The 23493-nt window shown below is 48.4% G+C and overlaps 1 protein-coding gene across 2 annotated transcripts in view; it reads left to right on the forward strand.

Annotated features, from left to right (window-relative positions):
* Nucleotides 1–14022, forward strand: part of elgi (E3 ubiquitin-protein ligase NRDP1 elgi) — a 29923-nt gene extending 15901 nt beyond the window's left edge. The window contains exons 6-7 of one of the 2 annotated variants that reach the window (XM_089578668.1): nt 327–568; nt 2125–14022. In XM_089578668.1, the coding sequence (XP_089434794.1) occupies nt 327–568; nt 2125–2213 (331 nt within the window). In that variant the 3' untranslated portion in view covers nt 2214–14022. Of the gene's footprint in view, nt 1–326 lie in introns of both variants that reach the window. The other variant, XM_089578667.1, reaches the window with a different exon arrangement.
* The last annotated feature ends 9471 nt before the right edge of the window (nt 14023–23493 follow it).

Here is a 23493-nt window from a genome sequence, read left to right on the forward strand (position 1 = left end):
AAATTCTAGACGCCCGTGTACTGTGCAATGTCAGTGCACGTTAAAGAACCCCGGGTGGTCCAAATTTCCGGAGCCCTTCACTACGGCGTCCCTCATAGCATGAGTCGCTTTGGGACATTAAACCCCAATAAACCAAACCATTGGAGAAGCTACAGGGTCCCTTTACACATGCACATTTCTTGCTCCATGTACATGGCAAACATTGGCAGTCAGGAAAAAGCCGGCCAGCTGGGACGACAACAGACCTGTGGCTCAGTGTATTTGTTGCCACCTTATTGTGTGGTGTGGTTTGAATGCATGCGGATGGTTGCCTTTTGTGTCTCCAGGTGGGCAGCCAAGCTGCAGCGGGCACGTGTCACGCGCTGGGGCAGCATGATTTCAACGCCGGATGCTATGCTCCAAGCCATGGTTAAGCGTGCCCTGACTGAGAGCGGCTGCCCCCAGCACATCCTGCAAGTGCTCATTGAGAATGCACATGAGCGCCGCTGGCCGCCAGGCCTGAGCACGCTTGAGACCCGCCAGATGAATCGGCGCCACTACGAGGCATACGTCTGCAAGCGTATCCCAGGCAAGCAGGCAGTGGTTGTGGTGGCAGGCGAGAATCAGCACATGAATGATGACATGGTGCTCGAGCCAGGGCTAGTCATGATCTTTGCCCACGGCATAGAGTAAGCAGAGGGGGCTGGGTGCAAGGAAGACAGGCTTGTTGAGTGGTTGGTGCGACTGTTGAGCAACACAGTTGCTTCTCACTTGAATGATGTGCACTGGCGCCATCAGACTAGCAAGCACGTATCGTATGCACCCACTGGCAGCACAGGTCATTGGATCTAAGCCAGCAACACTGGCAGCAAGCAGTATGACACCTGCCAACAGGGGACATGACTGCTGTGGTTGCAGTGGAGTGGCTGATGTGCTGTCAGCAGGTGTTGTATGATGAACGGTGCAGCAGTTGGACCAAATGATAATGCGCCGCGGCTCTGGCAGCTGCACCAACTGCACACTTCTGTGTTTGGACCAGGTCTGACGGCAGCAGTGCTGAGGTGCTGAGATGCAGCATTGTCTTTGTGGGTAGTTGTGAGCTGGAACAGCTTTTAATCTGACTGCCAGCTACTTGCAGCAGCTGCCCTTACTTTGTTGGATTTCATGAGTGGTAGCACCATGTGCTAAGAATCACTGGCTCCGGACAGGCCGCCATTGGAAACTGAACCTGGGAAAGTTTGCGGGGATGTGGTGGCCGCAACTGACAAAGGACAGGGTTGATTGGAGAGACATGGGAGAGGCCTTTGCCCTGCAGTGGGCGTAGTCAGGCTGATGATGATGATGAGCACCGTGTGCCTCACTGCCTAGACTTGTAGCAAGAACTGGTTTATCTTAATGAAATTTGGAGCATGTAAAGACATACTAGGGCATTGCCTTCATGTTGCACTGAAGGCAGCGAGTGTCACTCCACTTTAATTCATCTAAGCAAGGCATTCTAAACCTAACCTTGTGTCGAAAGAAATTTAATATAACTCAGTATGACTGGCAAGTATAATTTTGGGCTGCAGTGTTCATCATATCTTCAAATAAGCTGAAAGATAGAATTAGGTTTAACTGTTATGTTCTGCCATCTTAGTCTGAAATCACTTTTCCATCAGTTGGCCAAGTTTAAGGTGCTGCAAAAAGGGGAGCATAAATGAATACACACTGAGAAAATTGACAGGACAAGCACTAACTTAGAACTGTGAAATTTAATGGGGACCTGATCGTTTCATCCTTAAAACCAAAGTGGCATTTGTAGAAGGTCTATGCCTTTTTCTGTATGCCACACAAGGGTACTGGAACCATTTTCTTTCTGGTGCATGTTAATTTTGTACATCAGGTGGCAAGCAAGCATAGATTTTTTGTATGGATGTGGAGTTTCACTCCTGACATTTTTCATAAATTTTTGCCTTTTGAAGTCGGTGCTTGTACTGTCGACTTTTTCTCCTAGTGTTTGTCTTTGGTTGGTTGTGCTTCATATTGGAATAGTTTTAAACCATCACTGCAGTCAGCGTTATCTCTGCTACACCTGACATTGGCATGCCCAGTGGAGTCTCTTTGAGTACTGGACTCTGAGCATACGGCCATTATGTCTGTCTGCAGTCCTTGCTGTGAGCAAACCTCTGCCTAGAGAGCGGCTTATGTGCACCATCTGGATGAAAGGTACCAGTATGCAAAAACCCAGAGGGTAGGTACTTTTGATTAGTCTTTGCTGCACAGGTGCAGCATGCCTCATGAAGCCTACCCCCATCACTTCATATTTTATAATCCAGCAAACCCATTGCAGATGTGTGGAACCTGGAAGCGAGGTGCACTTGTGAATTGTTTCCCTCAAAATCAGTGTCGCTGGCTCATATCGTCCACTACGTATAGCCTCTTCATTGGTGTATTGCATCTATGACAGAAAGTGCTCACATTATTTACTCATTTTTGTTTAAATTGCAATAGATGTTTATTTTTATGAGCAAGAGCTGAAACCATTGAGCTGTAAACTTAGTGTGTGCAAACGAGTTCTGTGTCCCATGTGAAGAAGGGAAATTTGGCTGCTCCACTTGAATGACTCATGCGCTGGAAGTTTATCACAATGTCAGAGAAGTGGTTATAAGTGCAATATTAATGTGGCCGTACTCAATTAATATTCTTATTTTGGCAGTCATCTGTGAACTTTAGACGTGCAGTCGAAATTTTGGAACTGAATGAGATTCATATTAGATAGTGATATTATAGATAGCTTGCACCGACGTCACATCCGGTGGCCGCGGGATGCCAGTCGGCCATGCTGCCGAACCACCGCCAGACCGCCTCTAGCTTACCGACGCCTGTTAGCTCGCATCGTGTTGGTTCGCGTCCATCCGTAGCTTCAATACGGTTTTATATGCCACCTTTGACTGCTCTAACCGCAGCGACAGCTCCAGGCGAAAAAAGAAGCCGATTAACACAAACTTCATCCGCATTCGTGAGATAATCATAGGCATGCAAGTGTGAATGCTCTAAGGTTCTCAGTACGAATCGGCGCGAGCTGTGACTAGCTCGCATCAAGCGCGACGATTTGCACCCCGACAACTCCAATTTATTTGTGTGCGGAGCGCACTTTGTGACAGGTAAGAGGCTTGTGGCGGGAATTAAATGTTTGCAAAAAGAAGGAAGCAAGAACTACGGCCTGAAGTGAATGTTGGTTGCTGCTTTGACACCATCCCATTTGTTTGACAACATAAATCCAGACTTGGTCCCGTGTCGCTGCATTCTAGCTACAACACTAGGCAAGCCGGTTCAGAACGCCACGACTGTAGCGAGTAACGACGGCAGAGAAAGCGGCGTGGCTGATGTCGAGCTTTTCGTCTTATAGGCGCATCGCAGACAGGCTTCTCACCCACCTACTGGAGAAAGCCTTGTGTCCTCCAATTATTTGAAGGCTTTTATTTCCTTCAACGTCACAAAGCTGGAAGAGTACACAATATCCCCGTGGGGCTCTTCAAGGAACACATCAACGCCTATCGTCGTGCAAACTCCCGGTCGCAGCGTGTACGACTCTTATCACCGCAAATTTTCACTTTGTCTGCGTAGCGTTAGGCGCGCCGATCGAATAATTTTATCATATCAGCCTGCCCTGAATGGCTCATTCCTCTGTGGGATAAGCGTCACGCCTGAAAGGATAAGAAAATATTCCAAAGCGTCTCAGGAGCGGTCAGGCATCACAGGTTGGACGGGCGGGGACGGCCGGATGGTTCGGCAGCATGGCCGCCAGCGCTTGATGGGGGCGGATGTGACGTCACGTGCAAGCTATGTATTGAATCGATAATCAGTGCAGATAATGTGTCTGCAATAATACAGGCTGTCCTTTTGTTAGTTTACGATGTTGCTAGAAAGTTTATGGTTTCTGTTGAAATGAAAAATACTAACAAAGATTACACACCTTGTTTTGTGTTGGGCAGGATGCTGATTTCAAAATGTTATTTTTAGTTATAAGAACTGTACTAAAAAAGAAAACTTTTTTTTATTTTGAGCAGCGGTTGCTTGAATACAGTAATTTCCTTCCCTTAAATGTTTAGTTCATTCACTGTGAAAGTAAAAAGTGAATTTGATGCCAGGGACCATACTGTATAAACGCGTGTAAGGGCCGCATTTTTTTCCCCAGATTCGAGGGCTAATTTTTGAGGTGCGGCCCATACACGCGATGTGTGGGAAAAATTTTTTTTATGTAAAAACGCGCCAATCAGGGAATGAGCTGCATTTGTTCTACATTTAATCATCACTCGCTAGGAATTTCGGCTCCGAGCTGGTGCTGCGCTCTGGATCACGCTCATCCCTCAAGAAGTTGCACAGCATGTCCGCTGTCAACACGTAGCCGTTGTTCCGCACTTCCTCACATAGCAGAACAGCTCTTCTTTCAGAAGCAGGTGAGCTGGCCGGATACGGCCTCCCAAAACTATACTGCTCGCGAGAAGGAGCTCCTAGCTAAAATACAGTCCAGAGATGAAACCATTGTGCAAATGCAGAGAGAGATGGCTGAAATGAAAAGGCTGTTTAAATCGCTACAACCCCCCTCAACAGCCACGCCACACGTATCTCTCCCACCCCCATCTCCCGCGCTAAGCGCTATACCCTCCACCAGTAATGCGATGGAGACGGATAGCCGCATTAACCTCAAAAGGCCGGCTCCTTCCGACGAGGGCTCCAAATCGAAACTCGCTGCGGAAGCGTCCAAAGAGGACAACCCGCAACTGACAATCAAAGCTAAGGCTACAGACAAGATAAGAGCCGAAATGAACGCCCTCGAGAACAAATTTAGCGGTTTCGAGGAAAAAGTTAACCACCTTACGAGGGAAGTAACCCAGCTGGGTGCAAACATCGCTACCTTTTTCCATCAAGTAGTGGAGCGCCTCGCGGCCTTGGAGGCAAGCCGTAACGTAATGCCCCTAAGTCGTGACCTTGCCCGTAATCATCCCTCGTATATCGCACCATGGCCCCTCGCCAACAAATTGAGGTATGGCAATGGAACTGGTTCCGCAACAAACGGGGAAACCTGCAGTTTCACATCCAAAACCTAGGTAGACAACCGGACATGATAGCTCTTCAAGGAGCTAGCGGCCCGGCGAAATTACCAGGGTATATATAAAGCATTCATCCCCCCCTCGAACGCAGTGACAACGGCGGCGACCCCGTTCACCGCAACCTTTGTGCAATGCAACTTTACAGCAATACAACACACTATAGACAGTTCTAACGAACAATACACGCTACTAGAAATTGTGCCGAGGTAAAAGGGAGCCGCAAATCTATTTATTCTTAACTTATACACTTCACCAAAAGACAGAGGGTCTGGAATTCCCGACCTACTGCTTAAAGCCATGCGCCTGGCCTCCAGGACACACAACTCCTGGTGGTAGGAGACTTTTAACGCCCAACATTCGGCTTGGGGTTATCGCAAAAACAACCCCAAGGGCACAAAGCTGTGGCAAACGATCCAAAACCTGTGCCTCACAATTCTTAATGATCCCCAAGAAAACTCGCGGGTCGGAATTAGCGTTAGCATAGATGCCTCACCGGATCTCAGCGACGCCCGCTGGTCCATTCATATTTTAAAACTGCGCGAACAAAAAACAAGGACCGAGCAAGAGCACAGTAACACAGACAAGCGTGTGTGTTACTGTTTTCTTGCTCGGTCCTTGTTTTTTGTTCGCGGAGTTTTAAAATATGAACGATTCAGACCAACTAGCCTGCCAGAAGATACTTTTGAACCGCTGGTCCAACACAAAACACACGCTGGGAAGCGACCATTACATAATAGCCATAACATTTGACACTAAACTGCACAAACTGCACCCCATGCGCACTCGTATTACCGACTGGGCTAGGTTTAGACGCTTACGAGAGCAGACTGCTCCCGGTCAGATCAACAACCTAACGGAGTGGATCGCTGCACTCAAAAACGACGTCAAGACCACCTCGGTCGAGACGCCTACTGAGGATCCGCATCAAACGACAGACTCTAAACTCCTCCACATGTGGGAAGCGCACACCAGCCTGCTAAATCGCTGGAAGAAACAGAGATACAACAGAAACTTACGCAAGTGTATGGCGCTACTCGAGCACCAAATTGAAACCTACACACTAGAACTGCAAGAAAAACAATGGGGCCAAATTTGTGATAATGTGAATCAGAAGATGGGATGCAAAAAGATACGCCAACTGCTCAACCCAACACACACAAAATCCACACAACGTGACCAACTCATGTGACTAATTCACCAGCATCAGGGTACAAACGCAGAGCTACTCGCCGAACTGCAAAAACGCTACCTGAACACGTTGCATACAGACCCCCTACCCGCATACGAGGGTCTTCCCAATGAGACCCTGGATGCAGACATAGTAGATGCCGAGGTCTGGTTTGCTCTGGGTCAGCTCCGTACCACCTTCGCGGTGGGACCAGACGGAGTGTCAAGAAGCTCAGAAATCTGGACCCCAAGTCTGTTGCGGCTCTGACACACCTAACGAACACCTACTGGAGGGAAGGCGAGATCCCCCAGGAATGGAGGCATGCACGCGTGACCTTCATCCCCAAACCGGGCAAGAAACTCTCGATCGAGAATCTGCAGCCCATCTCCCTCACGTCTTGCATCGGAAAACTCATGGAGCATATCATTCTTAACCGATTGCAAAACTACACGGCAGACCGCGACCTACTTCCTCCCACAATGATTCGCTTTAGGGCTAGCTTGTCTACGCAGGACTTGATGCTCCAGCTTAAGAAGGACGTGCTGGACCCTCCACGCGGAACCAGGATGAAGGCAGTGCTCGGGCTAGACCTGAACAAAGCCTTCGACAACGTCTCGCATGAGGTCATCCTCACGAACCTCTCCAAAATATACCCGGGAGAACGGACATTCAATTACATCTGATCATTCCTGTCCGAGTGGACCGCAGAGCTTGCATTAGGTGGCCTCAAATCAGAGCCCATTCCTTTGGGAAGCCGAGGCATGCCACAAGGCTCGGTGCTCTTGCCTTTCCTCTTTAACCTTGCACTCATTACACTGCCCCACAAACTCGCCGCCTTGCCAGGCCTGCAGCACACCTTATACGCGGACGACATTACCCTGTGGTTAACCACTGGTGGGAATGACGACCAAATAGAGGATACCCTGCAGCAGGCAGTTGACATAATTGGAACTTATGCGTCGGGAGCGGGCCTTGAATGCTCACACACAGAATCTGAACTGCTGGTTCTTAGGGCCAAGCCACGCAGTAGAAATGCAAACCTGACCCCGCCGACCCCTCTGAATGTATACGTGCAAGGACTTCCGGTCAAGGAGGTCCAAACCATACGCATACAGGGCATGTACATACAGAACAATTGCAAAAACACCGAAACAATCAACAGACTCACTGCCACGGTCATCAGACTGTGTGGCTAATCAGACGGATCTCCAGCAAAAAACGAGGCATGAAAGAGAAAGATCTATGTCAACTTGTGCAGGCTTTCGTGCTGAGCAGGATCATCTACTCCTTCCCTTATCTTTTAACTGCAGCTGGCAGAAAGAAACAAGGTCGAAGCTACAATCCGGCAGGCATACAAGGCGGCCCTTAGGCTCCCGCACAGTACGTCCACGGAAAGATTGCTGGCCCTTGGGGTTCACAACACTCTCGGAGCTGTGTGAGGCGCACCTCGTTTCAAAGCTCGGACGACTCACTCGTACGAGCGCGGGAAGGGCCCTCCTATACAGACTGCAGATGTGGGAACAGCTCCCAGAGAGGGACTCGAAAACGCAGTTATCCACGCACGTCAAGGAAGTTCTTTTGATTAAACCCCTACCCAAGAACATGCACCCCGTGCACCACGAAGGCCAGCGCACAGCGAGGGCTCGCGCACTACACACCAAATACAGCTGACACAACAATGTGGTGTATGTGGACGCAGCGGAATACCGACAAACCCCGAGAAAAGCGTTCACTGGTCGCGGTGAACGGGAACGGTGCCCCGTTGGCAGTCGCATCTATAGACCTTATGCAAAATTGCTGCCATCTATCGGAGAAAAGAAGAACCAGCGGAAATCCGCCATGTTGGAGGATGACTGAAGCTCGTTCCGCCTCTGCTCTCTGGATTTAGGCGTGCCCTACGTTAGCTTCCTTACTGCTGTGCTGGCTCGAAAATCTTATTTCCTGTCACTTGAGCCTGTAAACATGACTTAATGGTCAGTCGACCTGTTTCTGCTGCCCAAGTTTCCAAGCGACTTCGCAGACACTTACTACGCGTCCAAAACACTTTCCGAACGCCACCGGGTACGTAGATAGAAGTTTTTCACGGAGTCCTATGTCAGTTTGCCGGCGCTGAACACCAAGAAATGTACGAAGCAAGTGTAATTTTCGTTTACGGTTAAAAATGTGCGCATTTCAGTCTAGTTTGAGTCAGTTTTTATTTGATTGGATACTTTTTGCGAACGGGCATGCCGCTTGAATTGCTGCTGTTGTGGTAGCGTTTTCTGTGTGTTGCGTCGACACCAAAAGCGAACGATAGTAAACTTCACGCTCATGTTGGCAGTGTCGAAAAAAGTGGCCTGTCAACATGCGACGCTTTTCATTTTCCTTGAAAAGTTCATACAGCATTTGTTTGTTTGCCCTAGTGCTCTAGCGCCCAGAGCCCCTAGTTTGCCCTAGTGCCCTAGCCAAAGAAAGAAAACACGTTATTTTTATTACCGGGCATATAGACCCCTAGGTCCTCGCACGACCCCACTATACAACTGTTTACCATTCTTGGACTATCGCCGTTAAAAACACGTAGCCCGTGAATGCAGCAGTGTCTATGGCTTTACCACGACGAGCAAGCCGTTGTGCACTGAGATTTTTGAGGATTCTACATGCGTTATGCATTCCCGCTACTAGTTGGAACTATGGTACCGCTTGAGCGGCTTCCCTTACGGTCCTTTCTTTTTTTTTACACAAAACAAGGTTTCGTGGAAACCGGTCGGTTAAGTGAAATCGCTACATGCAATCAAGCCGTCGCTCCACAAAATAGGCACCTTTCCCTGGTCTAACTGAAACAATTGACTGACTGACGTTCCGTGCTACGGGCACTTTACCCTTGCTGGTGTTTACGTCGAAACAAATATTCGCACTAAAAACTAACATGTGAAATCGCTGCGGTGGATAACGCTAGGAGCGACGGTTCTCACAAAGCGCGACCGGTACCACTGAACAGCTGATCACGATTACTCTATTGCGAGGCCGATAATCGCAGCACTTCAGGGCAATCGCAGGAGAAAAACTACTTTTGTGTGATATTTTCTTCGTGCCTACAAAGCTTATTTCTAATTTCATTTGCTACATGGCGATAACGAAATGTGTTTCGCGACGTCTCGACATGTAGCGACGGTACTGCAACAGTTGTGTCGCCGATGTCGGGGATCGCAGTTCAAAAATAGAAATGCGCTCAAATCAAGCCCTCTTGCCTTTTTTTTCCCTGGGCGTCTTTGTGACCCTTCTGCGTACAGCAAGGCACTAAGCAATATATGGGCATACTGAGGACGGTGAAACTAAAGCGCGTGCGACGAGCGTGTACCAGTACGTGCTGTGAATCAGGCGGCTATCCTCCAACATGGCGGATCACGCGCGGCGACCGCTAGATGGCAGTGCATTTCGCATAAGGTCTATAGAAACCAGCTCCTCTGAGACTGCGGAGGAAGCAGCAATAGCCTTAGCTATAGCGAACATGTGTGCTGATATTATATTCAGCGACTCCAAAACAGCCATTCGCAATTTCGTGAGGGGCCGCATCACATCTACCTCACTCCGTATCCTTCAAAACACCCCCCTTCTGATCAGAGAAGTTGATCTGGGTCCCGGCCCATTCGTCTAATCCGGGGAACGAGGCGGCTCACGCGCTAGCCCGAGGTTTCGTCGACCGGCAGTGAGTGCGGCCTGCGACCCGCATTTCACGAGGGACAGGTTGATCTCATTTCATGACATCACCCATCACTTTAGGCTGGAGAGGCGTGCATATCCCCCTCCCCACAAATCGTTAACAAAAGCGCAGGAAGTTACCTGGCGCCGACTGCAAACACGCTCCTTTTTGAATCCAGCAGTGCTTGCCCTCATGTACCCTGGCCAATACGACCCAAACTGCCATAAATGTGGTGAATGGGCCACATATGACCACATTCTGTAGAACTGCGCAAATGCTCTGCCTCGGGTGGAATTGATACAGCTCCCTTCTCCCAAGTGGTGGGAGGCCGTGCTGGTCAGCTCGGACCCCAAGATTCAAGTTTGGGCAATCGAGCGGGCCAGTGAGGTTGCCGCCAGCCATCGGCTAGCGGCCATCTAGTACGTGTCTCCTGCAACCTGCTGTCGATGCAATAAATGTTTTCCAATCCAATCAATCCAGTTCGAGAACCTCGTATGGCTTCCCTCGGAAAGTGCGCTTTTTGCAGCTTGGGTTTCTCAATGCATCCTTTTGATTGCACCATCATCAGACGTACTTGTCGACCGCGTCGAATGTCCTGCCTGCCGCACGCTTGCCATGTTCGAGAGCAAACTCCCAGCCGTGTAGCTGTTCAAGTGCTTGCCCATCATGTTAAAACTGCAATGCTCGGCGACAGCACGCGAAAGTCACAACTCCACGGCTACAGTGAACTAACACGCTAACACGCCACAAAAAGCTGGATTTGGCGATACTGATGACGATTTGGATAGACGGAGCTTGCGGTGGAGGAAAAAGTTGACACTGATGATGATGACCCGTGGCCTCGGGCACCATCCGGGGACGGCACTTGGAAGCTCCTGTGCGTGTGCGCAGCCTCTGCGATCAAGCGCATCATCATTTCTCACAGCCTGAGCTGATTGCAGAGGCCACGGCCACGCGTGGGTCATGAAAAGTTCAGGGGCTGCCCTTACACAGATTTTTTATTGCGAAAGCAATACTACACTCACTAACAGCCTTTCGCGTAGCGACGGCCGGTAGCCACGTTTGACCTTTAGAATGACCTCTGATGTAGCAACCGTCGTGGTGGACACCTGAACCGCACCGTATAAGAAGGGAGGCAGTGGGAGTGAAAGAAGAAAGACGAAGGGGAGCTGTAGTGAAGAAAATGAAAATTGTATTTGAGGAAAGGAAATTAAGCAGTAACTGTCTCACATCTCTCAGTGGACACCCGTCATCCGTTTGCAGAGGAAGGGAGGAAGTGGGAGTGAAAGAAGGAACACAAAGAGGGCCCATAGTGAAGAAAATGAATTATAGGAAAAGAAATTACGCAGGAGGTTGCGCCGCTACGCAGAGGAGAGGCCACAATTGGCACGATTCCAGCGCAAGGACGGACACCGCGAGCTTGAACGGACACCGCGAGCTTGAACGGACACCGCGAGGAGCACGGACGGACACCGCGAGCATGAGCCATTAAAGGCTTTCGCCTTAAAATGGATTAGAGGAAAGGAAATTACGTACAGGCGCTAGTGACGTTATAGTGTGACGTCATACCAGGAGCGAGAGACGGGCTACCAACTCTGCTTGTCGAGTAATGGCGGCCACTTGCCACGGCGTGCTGCGCTCTTCCCACTAGAGGCGCTGCATATGCAGTATAAAACACCTGCTTTCGCAACTTACCAGGCTTAACCAAAGCTAAGCCCCCGCCAATTTTTTTTCTTCAACATTTCTTACGGGAAAACGGTGCGGTCCATACACGGGTGTTGCCCTTACATGCGTTTATACGGTATATTTGCTTAATGGTTGAAAGGTAGTGTAACATACAGAAATTTTAAATGCAAGAGCAGTAGACCATCTAATGGAACTTCAGTATTAAGAATGTTTTGCTGTTAGCTGGATTGATTTTAATCCGCATAGAAGGTTATGCTTAGAAGTGAAATATTTTGCGTGGCTGGCTAAATGGGCTTTGTTGTCATTGCTGTGGCAAAAAAAATAGTTTACCTGTCATTCGAAAAAGTGCATTGTTGCTCTGGTTGGCCATATATGTATGTGCCGAGTGCAACAGTGCTGTGAGCAGCAAAATAAAGAGCAGTCAGTACCCGCATGTTGAAATAAATGTCAAAAGTCGAAGTTTGTACGTGCAAGAAAAAAAAAATCAAGCACCATGGTGCATACTAAGCTCTGTGCCAAGGTTCTACTTCTTTCTGTAATGTTTTGGGCCAGTTTTTGTTAACTCGGTAACTCTTTCTGGTGCACAGTACTTTTCATTCTTTTGTTGAGTATGTACGGGGCAAAGCAACATGAAAAGAAACGCAGATGCTAGCCAATCATGCTTGTGGCTATTCTAATAACTGGAGGTACATCTAATCGCGTGCCTCCATTTTGAGGAACAGTGCCTTCAGTTTTAAGGATGCAGTACACGCTGACTGAGCACTTTGGTGTGCATATCTGGTGTGTGTATATTGTGCATAGCTGCTGCTTTCTGTCGAAGACTGCTTGCAAGCATGATTAGGCGTGCCTCCAGTGTTTAGAAGAAGTGCTGGCATGCAGTCGGCTCGCTTTGACGCAGGCTCGCCGCCTTGACTAAGTTTAATTGGAGATAATACTAGTTGCTGCTATATGTAATCTCACAAGTTTGCTTGATTTCTTTTCTCTTGGGTGCTGTATGTTTAAATGCTGATGCATGTTAGTCAGTTACGCCTTTGCACAGTGTGGTAGCTTGACGTGCCTGCATGTTTGACTAATGGCATCATCCGTAGTGTTGAGGCCATTAGTGTCAGCTGGCTTTGTGGGAAACAAATTGCGCAAGTTTGCTTCTTTAGTGCCATGTGCTTTTTGCACTAGTTTGACTTATTCCCACAGACTGTTTGTCCTCTTCGGAATGGGTGTCGGGCCACATCAGTCTCTCTATTCTTTCAGTTAGGGCTGATTCTGAAGCTGCTTTCAACTTGAGAAAGAGTGTTCATGTGATATCAAGTTCATTTATACTTTTTAATGGACGTTTATTACACCTGTCCGCTGCATTTTTATTGTTGGGCTGTAGGTGCTTCAGGCTAAGCACTGAAAGTTGTTTGTAATTAATTTCAGTTCACTCCTGTGGTTTGGCTTTTCAGCCCCATTTTATTTTCCTCTGAATGTTTCAAAGGAAGTATTGTGAGGCCTGTTCTGCTCATGCTGGTTTCAATGCTGCAGGGGCAGTTATGTATAGAATGCATGTGTTATCTGCCTTGCTGGAACGGTGTGCCATTCCAGGGAGTCTAGACAAGTGGCTGCTGGTTAGCACTCAGAGTCTGTGTATTGTGCGAAGAAGAGCTAACTCACGCAACTGTGTGTAGTTTGCTCTGAAAAAGCTGTGATAGAAACCAGTAGCATCGCATTTTTAAGAGCCTGAGGCATCGTGGTTGTATAGAGAAAGGCTGAGCAGCCAGCACAGTTGGGTGCTGTATTCTGGTCTCCAGGGCTACTGGTTTGTATGTGCCCTTGTTGCTCTTGCGGCTCTCAAGGTTGTTCTCAAGTGTTGTAAAAGGTCTGTACAAGATCAATGTAGTTTCTATGCAAATGGAGCTGTTTAGCAGGCATGCTATTTATTTTGCTCTGTTGGTTTGTGAGAGAGGAGCATGGTCATGAGACTGTAGTTAATGCATTTCTTTTATGTGCTGTGGCTTGCCTAAGCAGCAGTGTGCAGCCACATTTGTTGGTGTTGCTTTTACTGAGGGCTATGTCAGCCTGCTCTCTTGTTCTTATAATTTCATGCGGCAGCTGTATTCCACTATGTTGCTTGCACCCCCTGGATATCAGAATGTGCCAGACTTGACATTCCACATTATTTCTTCAAGGTGAATCTCTCAGTGACTTGACGTCGCTGTTTTTTTTTTTTTTTTATGAGCTGTGTGGGTATTTCGTTCTGAACGTGTGAAAATGCGTTAGTGAACACACACCCAGGTATCCGCTTCTGTTGCCCATGTCCTATTCACTCCCGATTGCTGCCTGTGTGTCACTATTTATTCAGGAGGCCATATTTACTGCAGTCTTTTGTTCGTGTATCATTTTTGTGCTCTCTTGTAATAAATACGTTCACTGAGATTGCACTACACTATCGTTCATGACCTGGTTAATGGCAACATTTTTAGTGCGCTCGCACTTATAGTGGCCATTCCCCGCATTTAGCCGTTGTCTGTCTGTCTGAAGCCACAACTGAAGCCTACCCGATAGCCACACCTGCCATAGAAGTGCAGTAGCACATCGCTTGACTGCTGCTCCACTGCTCCAGGTGTAGTTGGAAGACTCCCAGGGGTCTGTGAATGGAGAGAATGACCACTTCCGCATATATGGACATTAACCCACTATCGCTATCCAAACAACTTCCATGTGTGAACACTGGACCTGAGCACCAAAACCGAAGTGAAAAACCGAAGTGCTAGCACACCTAATTCGCATTTTGGCCTAACTATGCAAATCGACCATAACTTTTTTTTTAGTTTGCTGCATTGGAAGCGCTGTCTGCTCTCTGCTATAGTAAAGCTTCCCTTTGTATATATTCCCAGCAACTGTGTTGCAAACCTGTAACATAATTTGTGTACCCAACATGACTGTTACTACCACACACGATGGCTTTGTGGCTGTAGCGTTTGGCTGCATAGATTAAGGACGTGGGACTGAATTTCAGCCATGTTGGCCTCATTACTGTGGAGGGAAAATGCAAAAGACACCCATGAAATCTGAAATATTAGTGCTTGTGTGTAGCGTTGTGACATCAAAGGGACCCTGAAATGATTTCAGTGTGATATTGTAGGGCAACAGCTATGTAGAGGTGGTTTTTGTGGGTATTCAGAGTCAAATCTGAAAGCTCTGCTTGGACCGTATAATTCATAAATAATTTTTACAAATCGCTGTCATAGTAGCTTGCAAGCGATTAGGGCGGCACACCTCTCCACGTGTCCCCTACCCTGATGGCATCAGTGGGCAGATGGGCCCCGTCTGCCCACTACAGTTCTGTTGTACTAAAATATGCTTATATGAATCACTTCAGGGTCCTTTTAAACCTTGCATAACACCACCACATGACAGGGACTATTCAAAGCATGTGGATGTATTTAAAAAATTGGAGTGTGTAAGGTAAGTTATATTGTTCATTTTTTATCTACTTGCCTTGCATTATCCTGCTGTGTAGAGGGGGCCTGATGATCATTTCACGTTATGTGAATACCTCAGGATTACTCATATATAGGGCCCTTCTTTTTCGGGTTTTATTTTTTCCAGAATTCGGGGCCTAAAAAACGGGTGGTATTTTTTTAGCTCAAATTCGGTTGAATATGAGGTACAGAAAAAATTTCCATACTTCAGGTTTTTTACTGTACTGTACTTTAAAGGCTGTTTTTTTTCTGCTAGGCTTAAAATGCTCTAGTTTCTGCCCATTATTTCATAAACAACATGAAAATCTTGGGTTCCAGTAAGAAATTGTTCACCAGTTACGATCTTTACCGGCCGTTTCGCGGTGGCGCCATCGCCATTGTCCATTGTAACCAGCAGTGGGCACCTTAGTCGCGCTTTAAGCTGCGAAACCAATAGAGCGGTAGCTTGGAAAGCAAAGGAAAGGCGCATAACTGCCCTCTTGGAACAGTGCACACCTCAATCGTGCTTAAAGCTACGTGGCCGTAGTGACAGATATGGGCTGCATGCGTTGGCATTGACAACGTTGTGCCATTTTAAGGAAATGAAGTGCGCATAACTGGCTCCCTGGGTCAGTGGAAGCCTGAATCGCGCTTATAGGCACGTGGGGTGATGAGAGATGTGGGCTGCAGGCATTGACAACGTTGTGCCAGAAATGCGGCGTTAAAGCCATAGGCCGTCGCCGTTCATTGTGTTCATTGGCGTTGGCAACGTTTTACACTTCGATCATTTTAAGGACAGGAAGTGCGCATAACTGGCTTCCTGGGTCAGTGGACGCCTGAATCGCACTTATAGGTATGTGGGGTGATGAGAGAGATGTGGGTTGCATGCGTTAGCACTGACAGCGGTGAGTGAACTCTCGCAATCAACCATTAACTGCCATTTGCCAGGGTGGCAGGGTGGGTGGGGACTTTAATGTACATATAAAGATGACCAGGAATTTCTTAGCACTTATGTGGGGAACTTCCCATTCCTCTCGTTCGTAACGCCTCCCACGGCTGTGGAAACGTCGCAAAATGCTTGCATAGACCTCGTCTTTGAGAACCAGGCATTAATGCAGCAAGTAGAGCATATATTCATCTATTTCTCCGACCACAAAGCTTCCTTCATGACAACCACAAACTGTGAGTGGAGTGTTTCTTGAAGAAGGAATATGTGTGAAAAATAACAGGTTGTCTGTAATTCTACATACATGTCTTGCTCAAATTCTTTGCCTCAATCTAAAGCTGAAACGGCTCATGAGCTGCGCTCAAATTTCTCATTAGGAAGTAATGTAATGGTCGGCAATTTTTTTTAATCCATTACAAATATTTTGTCGCATAAGTTACCTGTCTCCTACAAAGCACTCTCATATCTAAACAAAACCTCTACCTGCCTTTATTTGCACAGTGTGAAAACATTCCCCATCATAGCAGCTATTATAAATGCAGAAGGTCCTTAGAACAGGGTGTCATTAGCTCCGCTAAGGCGTGTTGCCGGTAGCCATGTTTTGCCCTTTCGCTTCTAAGTCGTCCTTTTCTCTCGCTTTTAAATCACTCGTCTCTCTGCTTCAAGGAGGGACACTGAAGCCACAAAGGACGCGTCTTAGTTTATAGAGGGCCACGAGGAGCGCGTGGCCCGCACATTCAGAGTAATGTGTCCCCATTCCCATGGTAAACAGAGTGAGCACTACAAACGGCCGCCATGAAATGCCCTTGTGTTGTACTGGTTCACGGTTCGACTGGAGATTCATGACTGACTCAAGCTGCAACTAGCAGTTTTGTGGTAGATCTTACTCTTATTCGAACGTAATGAGCAGCGTACCTGTAGGACAATTAAGGGGCCCACAATCTTTGCGCAAGGAATCGCTACACTTGGGTAAGGCAGTGTGGCCCTTTTCATAAACGCCTGTTGTGTGCCGCTGGTAATGGAGGGGTTGCTGGGGTAGGGGTATACGCCTGCTATCTCATCCGCCGCAGTCGCTTTTGCGCAGGTGGGTGCAGTGCACGTTCTGTGCGTGACATCTGTCTGTAAATGCTGGTAAGAAGTCATTACGGCGCTAACTGTGCGCGACCCCTCTGGCGCTAGCGGTGCTCGACCTCTCTCGCCTGCCCCTGCCGTTCCCTGCTCCTCGACGTTCCACCTTATGCTCCCGCCTTTCTCTCTTCCACCGCTACCAACTCTGCCTTTTCATTCTAGCCCTCCCTTAGTTAACGCCCCACTTCCATCCTTCGCCGTCCTTTTTGCTTCGCTATAGCCATAGTAGCCATAGCTCTGTCGGTTACGCCGACAGTGACGACGACGCGCAAGCGAGGAACGGGCGCCGAAGAGCTGCGCTGTAAAAAAAGAAAAGAGCCGCGGTGGCTCAGTGGTCGGTGCGCTCGCATGCTGAAAGGGAGAGAGGTCTCTGGCGTTTGTCGCTTCGGCGCAGATGGCTGCGGCGCGCGTCTATTCTGTCGCCTCTAGATTCTTTGATTTGTCCGCACGAGGCAGTGATAGTGGCCCGGGCAATTTCCTTTTCTTCCCTCGTACACACACCCACAGGGTTACTCGGTCCGAGGACGTAGGTTCAGTCCCGGCCGCGGCGGCCTATGTGAAAGGCGCCCGCATGCTTTGCGTTGTCGTTGAACAGGAAGGATTCCCAGGTGGTCAAAATTACGCCGGAGCCATCCACTAGGGAATCTTTTTCAGCCTCCTCTTTCACTCCCTACGCTGTTTCTTCCTACCGAGGAGCAGTAAGAGACCGCGCTTTCGGGAGCCGGGCCTTCAGGCTCGGTTCGTAGAACAGGCTCAACTGGGTCGCCGAGGCTCTAAGCTCTCGGCCATGCTGCGAGGTTGACGTGCTGCATGATGAGTGGCTCCGCCCATTCCACTCACCTTATAAAGTTAAATGCCTGTCTCTCTCCTCACTACATGGCTCGGGTGCCCACCTAAAAGTGAGACTACTAATGCGCCCTTTCCTTTCGTGGTCACCACCCTGTTTTCTATTTGTGCTGGCTCTAATGGTTGATGACACAATGGCTTGCCAATCAACCGCCTTTGTAAGTACGCATTGTTTTAACAGTAACGTCAGTACTGTCGTTCTGCGAAGTGATATATGTTAATAATGCAGAAATACTTGCTTGGCCTCCGTCTCGTACTTTTTGAGCTTGCAAAGAGCATTGACGCCACCATTTGCACTAAACCAAGAAGGTGCACTATCCTGATAAAAACTGGGGAAAATGCCCCAAGCTGCCCCAAACTCTCTGCTTTCGAAATGGGCGGCACTGTACGCTGGTTATCCAGGCAGACAAAAACCTTAGTCGCCAGTGGACGAAACGGCACACGGCCTAGGAAGAGAATAAAGGTCACAACAGCGCTGAACTAACATCACTGTAAACAAAAATAAATCCAAAAGGGAGTATAAATGGTGGCGGCCACCCTTTTTACTCCATTTGTGAAAACATTTGCTCCATGAGTGTGGAGTAAAAAGGTGGGCTGTTCACCTTTTTACTCCCATGAGGGAATAATGGAGTAAAAATGAGGATTTACCTGCATTTACTCCAGTCTATAAATGGAGTTAATTGTGCCAAATACTCCACCAGTGACGAAATGGAGTAAAAAAAACACCATTTTGTGCAATGTGCCCCGCCACTTAGCCAGGGCTGTGGCATGTTGCAAGTTGCGCGTCCGCGCCGAGGGTGGCGCCGTGGTCGCAACGATTGCAGCGATCCTGGTATCGGCGGTAAACGCGGCTACAGTTAAGCCTAATAAAAGTGAAATTTTTCGACCACTATCAATAATAAAAACATGCTTATGAACTAAATTATAACCAGCCATAGGTATTAAAAATAAGATATCAAAGAAATTAGTTGCGAAGATGACAACGCGAGTAACGCGGCAGCAGACGACAAGCAGACGACGCCCGGTCAGCCGCGCAAGCGAAAACGGCGACATTCGCACTGCAGCAGCGTCATTGGCGTCATGTCGAGTCACACAGTGAGCTTTTCTTGGAGTCTTTATACTAAGAACTAGCACTGCAGCATATTATGTTCTACCTAGCCCAACGCACTGTGATTTCTTCTACACGAGTCAAAGGTTGAAATTTTTCGCTGCCTTTCTCTGCGTGTGTTTATTCATAGCCACAGACTGATGCGTTTCAATACGTGTCAGATATTTTACTTCCCTGCTATCTACCTAAATATCTTACAAAGTCGCGTACAAACATATATTCAGTCATGTAGCATTTTATTATGTACACTGTACCTAATGGAGTGCATATTGCTACCGCGCAAAACGACGCAGGCGTCTTGTCCTGTGCTTTCCTCTCTTCGTCCTGCGTCGTTTTGCGCGGTAGCAATATGCACTCCATTGTCAACCACCAACTAGCCCGCCTTCACTTGTTACACTGTACCTACCTTGATATCTTTTCTTTATCCCCTATTTATTCTCTGTGCGCTCATGTCTTCTAGGTTTACATAATGGCGTTTTTTTATTTTGATTTTTAGGATGCCTGTTACTGATACTGCAATGCCACTGAGGCCTAAAATCACTTTTTGAACATAGTTTGTCTCTGCTGATGTTCTTTTAATAAATTGTTCTTTGTACAAAACCATTTACGCTTTTCGTTCTCGAGCGAGCGCAGCTGCTAAGCAGTCGCGCCGCTCGCCACCATGCACCATGCACCATGCTACATCAACAGACACATCGAAATACAAAAGCGAGTGAGCAGATTCCGTAAGTACTTAGGAAATCAAGCGTGAATGCAGCGCGGGATCAGTTAATCACCAGTATTTACAAAGCTTGGATCGAGCTAGCGGCCGCCAGCACCAAGAACGCGCGAGTACAGTGCACTGTAGCGCGAGCAACCGGCCACAACCAGCCGCCATATTGGATTTTTTTATGCGTTTACCGCCTCTCCCAGGTGCCGCCACCATCGCCTTCGAAAAGAAAACGTCCCCATTGGTTCTATGAGAGTGTCACTCCCTTGACTTAGCGTCTCGTCTGCTTCTGGTCAGTCTGATAATGGCGGTGAGTGAAGACCGCTTGGTTACCATCGTCGCTGGATCTCTGCTCACTTCTCCTTCACGGGCGCCTGCCGCGGTACAAGATATTGGCTCGTCGCCGTTTTCCGCTACAATACGCTACATAATTAAATTGATCCTGTGAAGCCTCCAGGGCTCTATCCATACCTGACTTTCCTTTGTTAGTGTCGCCACCCCGTTACAGCACCCGCTTAGGACTAATTCTCAAGGCTTTTTTCAGAGTGGTTCTCACAATGTATTGCAGCAGATTATGTGTTGTATGAACATGGAACTGTGATAGAACATAGTGTCAAAGCTGAGCTCCTAATGGAGCTCATGAGGCTGCATTTTTCCTGTCTTATTGAAAAGCCAAGCCCTAATGAAGGGAATATGAAGGCAAACACGGCCATTCCAAACTACCATCAGGGGTGTTTTCAACTTTCCTGCTCTGGTTTTTAGTCAAATATAGCGTAGTGCATGACCGTGAAAACTACCCAGCGACTCCTTTTCAGGTTTCAGCTATTGATTATAATGTTATATCCCTTTATCTGCGAACATGGCCAACCAAACGAGCTCGTATACAGCAAAAGGAGACGACAAGAAGGCGACTCCCGCCGCCGCCGCCGCTCGGCTTGCAGACGGCGAAAAGAATGCGTGACGCGGGGTCACATTAGGGCAGCGCAGTTTGCCAAGTTGGGTTGCCGGCGGCCCGCAGAGCTACTGCCTGTTTCCGCCGCTGTCACTGCTGTAAGAATGAGCCTGAATGAAAATAAATAAACACGACGACATTTTTGGGCTCCATTTCTGTGGGTAGTAAAAAAATTACTCCCTTTTCACGCCTTAATAACTCCCTTATATAAGGGAGTAAATAAAAAACACCATACATATGGAGTAAAAAAAATTACCGACGGTTACGTTACTTCCTAATGCGAAATTTGAGCGCAGCAAATAAGCTGTTTCACCTTTTCGATAGATTGAGGCAAAGAAATCGAGCAACACATGTATGCGCTATCACAGAATTTTTTTTTATTTTTCACACGTATTCGCAATTTCGGCTCGGGCGGTGCACATATACAGATCCGCCGCCACCGATCTGGCTCTCTGATTGCCACCGCACAGGGGTTGCATTGGAGGAGGAGCGAAGAAAGGAATTAAGTTCGAGCCGGCGCTTTGACAACCGGAGACTCGCAGGAAGAGGGGGGCGGCGTGTACACCCAGCGGCAAACGATGGGGGCAGAAGCGCGCGCAGCAAGCGGACAACACGATAAAGGGAGGAGGGAAGAGATAGCAGCGACTGACTGATGCCGCTGACGCCGATAGCGCTGGGGGATGAAAGGGGGGCGGAGCTGGTTACGAGGCCGACGCCGACGACGACGCGAAACCCAGGAACGGACGCCAAAGAGCTGCGCTCTAAAAAACCTTTTGGGTGTGCGTTATAGGACAAGCTATTTACTCCCTTTTAGGTGTTTTGCTAACAGTGGAATTTATTTGGCGAGCTACGCGTATAATAAAGGCAGTACACGTGAGGTAAAGTATCCATTGGCGCGATTGCAAGTGCATCCCGCTGTTCAAGAATTGCCGAGTTGTTGCAAGAAAACAAAGGTCAGCTGTGTCGAGAAATGATTGAGGCCACAGAGATCAAGAATTAGCAGAGTTATAGCTGTGTAAGTGCCCCGTCGATATCTGTATCCGAAAAGGATGTTCTTTGAACTATGTGCGTAAGCCATTGTCTTGCAGGATTCCTATTACATGACTGTGCTTATTGCGGTGTTTATCGTTATTTTGTTTTGGTTGCCTTGCGTGTATATGTACGCGTAGCGCACCAAATAAATGCCAGTTGTTAGCTCGGCGCTGTGTTGTGTCCGTTTCTTCTCTTCCTAGGCTTTATGCCGTTGCGCTGTTTCACGTCCAGCATGCAAAACCAACTCGCCCAACGGCCGCCGCGCTGGCTGTATGGCGGTCGGCTGCTGGACCGAAAGACGCGGGTTTGATCCCGGCTGCGGCAGTTGCATTTCCATGGAGGCGAAATGCTTGAGGCGTATGTACCATGTGATGTCAGTGGGCGTTAAAGAACCCCAGGTGGTTGAAAATACCGGAGCCTTCCACTACGGCGTCCGTCATCGCCTCAGTCTCTTTGGGACGTTGAATACCATAAACCAAACCAACTGACCCAACAGTCCGTGCTCAGTTGTCAACACCGTTTGAAAAAGCCCACTCATAACGAACTTGACTGTCACGCGACATTCCTATGTTTCGAAGATTACAGGATATGGTAAAAACGAATGTCACAACGCGGACTTTCACGCATGGTGTACTTTTTATGCCGTGCGCATGGGCGAGCAGTCTTTGGTCCGGCGAAGTTTTGGCACGCGTTTTCGAGCTGCTACCCGTTTCTCGCTTACAAAACGGGAGCAACACACGCGTCAAGGTGGAGACCGATCGAAGATCTCGGGCTTTCGTGTTTTTACAATATACCTTTCATCGGTTGATTTTGATTGTCCGGCCTATTAGGCCTAGCGTGAGCCAAATGACCGAAGGTCGGCTGTAATTGTGGCGCAGATGTAATTCGTTGGTCGAGGCGGAGCCTGAGGTAGACCACCTTTATGGTGCGGCGCAGGGAGTCTTCCACCGTCCTCCGTGGACTTGGGCCAAGAGATCAACGGTGCTCGGTAAAGAGTGTCGCGGGCGAGCTGATGGGCCAGCTTTTCGTCTTCAATACCTGAATGCCCAGGGGACCCAACAGAGGAAAACGATGGAAGGGGGGCAGTGAGGAGACCGTTCGCTCGACCTCATGTTGGAGTGAAGTGGGTAGGGTGCGGTTCTGTATGTGGTGGATAGCGGCTTGAGAGTCTGGATAGACTGTGTACTCTGGTAGAGAGGGAAGGTGAGCAAATGACTGGAAGGCATGCGCAATGGCGAGGACATCAAGGGACAGTGCGTCTGAAGGGCGCAGGTACGTCCCGCTCGTGTGGGCTTCAGGTGCGGGGAGGTGAATATGGTACAGGGCGTAGCCGCATGACGACGACCGGCGTCTGTTTCTGTTTCAGTTTTGCCGTGATATCAGTAAGATGTTGGACTGAGCTTGCTGCGAATGCAAGCTAAAAAACCTTCCATTCTTAAAATAAGTGCAGAGCACTTCTGCGGTGCAAGCCGAAGCATGTGGCGATGAATGGATTAGAAAAAAAAAAACGCATTCCCTGCCACGCTTTTGCAGAGAATAAAAGTTTTCTCTTCCTCCTCGTCCTGACCGCGCTTTTAGTCTCGATCAATGTGGCCACAGTATACTGTTGTATGTTGGGTTTAACGTCCCAATACTGCACGTGGACTGTAGTGTAGGGCTGCGGATTAATTTCGGCCTCATGGGGTTCTTTGACTTGCACTGACAGCGCACAGCACACGGGCGTCATT

Source organism: Amblyomma mixtum, chromosome 3 (assembly GCF_055824585.1).
Source record: "Amblyomma mixtum isolate Tamu chromosome 3, ASM5582458v1, whole genome shotgun sequence".
Lineage (NCBI taxonomy): Eukaryota > Metazoa > Arthropoda > Arachnida > Ixodida > Ixodidae > Amblyomma > Amblyomma mixtum.